Raw genomic sequence first — 5,415 nt, 5'->3', positions numbered from 1 at the left:
TCATCCAAAAGGTGGCACCTCCAACAGTGTAGCACTTCCTTAGTACTGCACTCAATTGTCAGCTGAGATTGAATTCTCAAATCCTGGACCGGGGCTTCTACCTGCAATCTTGTGATTCAGGGGCAGGAATGCTGAGCCAAACTGACACACTTTCAGGTCAAATAATCTGACAGTATTCATGGTACAAGATTAGATTGAATAGGTGGATGAATGAAAAGGGGTTGAAGGGGTATGGGAACAGTGTTGGTAAATCTGATTAAAACTATTTGCTTGCATGGAGGTTAACTCCGACATGGACTGGTTGAGCTGAATAGCCTGTTTCTGTGTTGTAATCTCAATGAATTTCTATGTACTGTCTAGGTGTGAATATGAAGCATGACCACATGGGCCATGTATGTACCTAAGGATGGGCAGCACCTGTGGAACCGAACCCCAGCAACAGGTTTCATGGGAAGGGGGCAAAAATTGTAGAAAAATATTTTTAAAATTGGTGCAAATGAATTGTATCTTTTGGTACAAAAAGTTCGCAAATGCTACCAAGCTAAAGTTGGCTAATACAAGCATGCTGTCATATCAAACGGATATCATGCATTGCCATGCATCCCAGGCAGAACTTGTCCAAAATATCAATGAAGTCTGTCCAGAATATCTATGAACTCTTCTGGAACCAAAAGTTGTGGGAGATTTACAGGAAATTTATTAGTGATAGGAGGATTGCTGGGGAGAAGATCTCCTGAGATAGAAATCTTAGTCTGCTGCTGGTGGGGAATGAATCAGCCTTAAAAAGCATTAATACATACGGAAAGAGAAATATCAACCTAGGCCAAGGCAAACCAGACCGTCAAGAAGTGAACAAAAGCCCGGGAAGAGGAGGAGACCAATGATGGATGCATGCGGCAGCACTCAGGAGGGAATCCGAGGGAGAAGTACTGAGTGGGCAAGTGGGAGGCACAGGTTTCAGAGACAGATGCACAGAGTGGTCAAGCGGAAGGAAAGGGGAAATCAATGGCATTGAGTGAACAAGATGATCTATGTAAACAGAGAAGGCTGCCAGCAAGATAAAAGAGACTCTAACAAAGAGACAGAGACTAAGAAAATCAAAACAAAGAGGGAGAAAAGCAAAGAGACTAAGAATCAAAGAGAAAAGACAAAAATCAAAGAGGAATGCAGAAGAATCAAAGGCAACTGAGAGACAAGGAAAGAGAAAAACAGTGAGCTTAAACCGTATAATATGACTTGCTTTTCTTTTACACTGCTTGTATTCACTGTTTTTTTTTATAAACACACAACTTGCACAAAAATCTCAGTTTAATGTTTGCCATAATTTCCTTAGTGTGTTCAATCCTTGAGTGTAAAGAGAACAATGGAATACATGAAATGGATCCCCAAAAAACAAGGAAAGTCGGGGTAGAAAAAATTCAGTCTACAGGGAAAACCTGATCAGAATCTATGAACATTGCTCCATGCAACAATAAAATGAAAAACTGCATAACCAAGAGGTCATTGCCTCTTAACCTGTTTGCATCTCTCACCACTTTGTGAGAGACTTATCCATTGACTGGACGCTTGACTGAGTCTGTATGTTGTGACACAGCGCCCTCAGCAGGCGTGCATTGAGAAACAAGAGTCTGACAAAAGTCTTTCACAAAGCGCCCAGCATATGTGTATCCCTTATTCTCCACAAAAAAAGTGCAACGATTTACGAACGAAATCAGAAACGATTCACAATTTCTTTCTGGATCATTTTGTGTTCATATTTGAAAAAAAAAGAAATATATAAAACTATATTGCTTCGAATTAATGAAATAATTTCCTTTCTTATTCTATTCTATGTTTCCTCCCGAACAGAAATTAAACTTTCAGTGTGTTTTCTTATTCCATTATGAACTCACGAAACCGACTCGTTATACTGAAGTATTCAGATGATTATTTCATAACGCACACACCAAAAAAATATTAACTCTTGATTATTGTAATACGTTCTGTCCTTTTCTTTCCTCCCGCATATGCTCAGGTGAATTGGGATTTTGCTGAAATGTGCAGCAGGTATCAGCATTTAATACCGTTACTTTTCATATAAATTACAGCGCAGGTGTTCGTAACATTTAAAAAAAGTTGCTCAAGGTTGGGATATCCCTGGCACTTCATGATGCAATGTTTTCGACACTTGTGTGGGTGGGCGTTTTAAAAAAAAATACTGTTATGACTGAGTTCCAAATAATTCTTTTGGGAGCAGGCGTATCGATTTTACTGATAACGATTGGAACCTTTAAAAGGCTGAGTCCCAGGTCCCTAATCAGTGCATCAGGGGAAGAGATCAGAGAAACCGGGTTTGCCTGTTACTCAACTAAAGTCTCTTGTCTGTAGTTACCGGAGATGTCTCTAGACCTAATGGACCGTTTCAAGATGTGGACGGCTTTGTGCAGACTGTGCTTTGCTCTTGTGCTGACCAGGCTGCCCTTTGCAATGGTGGGGCATTCGATGCCTGCGCCAGATGCGGGGCCACATGTGAACTCTGGCTGGGATCAAACCATAAGGTTCATGCATTTATACACCAAACAGGGCAAAGGCAGCTTTCTCAGCTACCACCTGCAGATCAATGAAGATGGCACGGTGGATGGCACCAGCGAACGGAGCTCACACAGTAAGTGCACGTCCGGTTAAAAGAAAAGGTGGAGTTTTAAAACCTCACTGGTAGCTTTTCAACCCAGGGAACTATCTATTGGAAATACCACTGTGTGTGTGTGTGTGTGGGGGGGTAGTTTTACAGGTAAAAATAGACTGAGGGAAGGGGATTGTGAAGATTTCAACCTCTACATTTATTGAAATCTGACTCCAGGAAGCCAGGGCTGTGTGGGAGTGAGGACTAGGATGGAACACTGCTCAGGTGGGTCACACAAATATCATCGCCGCTTTAAGGAGGCAGCTGCAGCCAGATATTTACAAAATAACCCGGTCCCAGGCAGCGACTACACGTGACGATTTGTTTTACATTTTTTGCTGAAAGCTTGCAATGTCTTAAGTGTGAGTTCTTAAGAGGGGAAGAGTACGGTGTGGAGATTAGCAATGGGATTGGCTTCCTATATGCAGTCTTGTGTTTAAACGGTGTCACTCAAATTGTTAATTCAAATTTGTTGGGCTAAATGTTCCCTAATTTCACAGTAAAGGGCGGTACCACTGTAATTGTGTATGTAAGTGTGTTTGTGTGTTCCCAAGTTTTAATGATACTGTATACTGTATGCTAACTTTAACATACTGGGGAGGAGGGCAAGCGGTGAAGATGATCACAGTACCGCTTTCCCTTTCCCCAGATCTGTAAACTCAGAAAGTTTCTTTCCTATCGATTTTTATTTTATTTTGACTTTTTAAAAATTCAAATCAAAGTTTGTAGTCTAATATCACCCGATCATGTATGAATCTCACCGCGAAGGGTTTAGTGATTTCGCATTAGAAAAGAAGTTAAACGAACGCCAACCCCCCTGCCCCGTTTAGAAGTAATAATCTATTTTAATAATCTTGAAACGAGAGCTGCAGACGATGCACCAAATGCAGGAGTTAGTTAAGAAATAAAAGGAACTTGCACTGGGTGTTAATTACCCCGCTGACCCGTTGCATTTGTGTTCCAGGTCTTCTTGAAATAAGGGCAGTAGCTCCGGGAGTGGTGGCGATCAAAGGCTATCGCAGCGGCCGCTATCTGTGCATGGAAAGTGACGGCAGGCTGCTCGGCTCGGTAAGTCCTCACCGGAAACTCCGGCTCCGAGCTTCCTTCTATCTAACCATTAAAAATGCTGCGAATCCACCTACGCTGCACAATGAGAAGCAATTGTTGCTTAATGATAAGCTTTTTTTTTGTTGTTGCTCATTTTAACAAATTATTTCTCAAAACAATTGCTTAATAGTCTGGAGCAATGACTTCTTATCTGAGCATCCTCGCACCAGCAGCAGGTCTATTGTGGGTTAGTGACCCCGGGGTTCACTGACCTGCAGATCAGCCACATGGCAGAGCCTGGGCGCCTGTTGTGTCATGAAATAAATGAAAACACTTTGGCTAATCATCTCTTCGTATTTTCCCCTCTTCTTCCCCCTCCTCTTTATTTTATTTTTTTTAGCCCTCCTACAATGAAGGTGACTGTTCATTTAAAGAGCGCTTGCTGTCTGGCACCTACAACATGTACTGGTCGGAAAAGCATGGAGCTGCCGTGTCCTTAAGCAGCAGGAGACATCGAGCCCACACAAGGGGAAGGGCCTTACCTCCTCTCTCTCAGTTCCTGCCCATACGGAACACGCTCCCTCTGCTACCAGTCCCCGTCGACGAATCCAGGCAAACTGCTGAACTCGACTCGATCCCGTCTTCAGTCATTCGGACGAACAGCATGGACCCTTTGGATTTCACATATGAAGCCACATGAATACCTATGTTCGACCCACGATTGCATTGCGCCTTTTAATACTTTTGATTGATTCTTTGACTGTTTGGTGCTTTGTTACCTTGCTCGGCAGCCCAGTTGTACGTGCTGAAGAGGTACAGTGTCTGATTATGAAGAGCCTGTTGCCCACTTTCAAAGCCAGGTAACTGAGCCCCAGCATCGTTTTAGAAGTGATTCTTATCACGAATATTTGACTCCAATAAAAGTGAAGTATTGAATGCATGTGTCTGCAGCATTGGGGCTTGCAATGTTATAGACACATGCAGAGTGGAAAAGGGATGGGGGTTGCAGTGTCAATCCCCATGGTAAGATAGAATTATAGAATGGTTACTGCACAGAAGGAGGCCATTCGGCCTGTCAAGCCCGTGCTGGCTCTCTCCAAGAACAATCCGGTTAGTCCCACTCCCCCACCCTTTCCCCGTAGCCCTGCAAATTTTTTCCCTTCCAGTAATAATCCAATTCCCTTTTGAAAGCCATGATTGAATCTGCCTCCACCTCCCTATCATGGAGTGCATTCCAGATCATAATCACTCGCAGCATAAAAAAGTTTTGCCTCATGTCGCCTTTGGTTCTTTTGCCAATTACCTTAAGTCTGTGTCCTCTGGTTCTCGACCCTTCCGCCAATGGGAAGTGTTTCTCTCTATCTACTCTGTCTAGACCCCTCATGATTTTGTATACCTCTATCAAATCTCCTCACAACCTTCTCTGCTCTAAGGAGCACAACCCCAGCTTCTCCAGTCTATCCACATAACTGAAGTCCCTCATCTCTGGAACCATTCTAGTAAATCTTTTCAGCACCCTCTCTAAGGCTGTCACATCCTTCCTGAAGTGTGGTGCCCAGAATTGGACACAATACTCCAGTTGTGGCCGAACCAGTGTTTTATAAAGGTTCAACATAACTTCCTTGCTTTTGTACTCTATGCCTCTATTTATAAAGCCCAGGATCCCATATGCTTTTTTAACTGCTTTCTCAACCTGCCCTGCCACC

At 43.1% G+C, this 5,415-nt stretch overlaps 1 protein-coding gene across 1 annotated transcript; it reads left to right on the top strand.

The window, feature by feature from the left end:
• The first annotated feature begins 2,376 nt into the window (after positions 1–2,376).
• Positions 2,377–4,409, top strand: fgf19 (fibroblast growth factor 19). The gene is made up of 3 exons (XM_067993595.1): positions 2,377–2,644; positions 3,627–3,730; positions 4,110–4,409. The coding sequence occupies exons 1-3, from the start codon at positions 2,377–2,379 to the stop codon at positions 4,407–4,409; spliced, it is 672 nt and encodes a 223-aa protein (XP_067849696.1).
• Positions 4,410–5,415: the final 1,006 nt, after the last annotated feature.

The sequence above is a fragment of the Heptranchias perlo genome, chromosome 12 (assembly GCF_035084215.1).
Source record: "Heptranchias perlo isolate sHepPer1 chromosome 12, sHepPer1.hap1, whole genome shotgun sequence".
Taxonomy (NCBI): Eukaryota; Metazoa; Chordata; class Chondrichthyes; order Hexanchiformes; family Hexanchidae; genus Heptranchias; species Heptranchias perlo.
This window is presented reverse-complemented; position numbering and strand designations above follow the sequence as displayed.

Coding starts and splice junctions, on each gene's coding strand:
- fgf19 (XM_067993595.1), top strand. CDS start 2,377: ATGTCTCTAGACCTAATGGACCGTTTCAAGATGTGGACGGCTTTGTGC. Junction 2,645..3,626: donor CAGCGAACGGAGCTCACACA/GTAAGTGCACGT, acceptor TTTGTGTTCCAG/GTCTTCTTGAAATAAGGGCA. Junction 3,731..4,109: donor ACGGCAGGCTGCTCGGCTCG/GTAAGTCCTCAC, acceptor TATTTTTTTTAG/CCCTCCTACAATGAAGGTGA.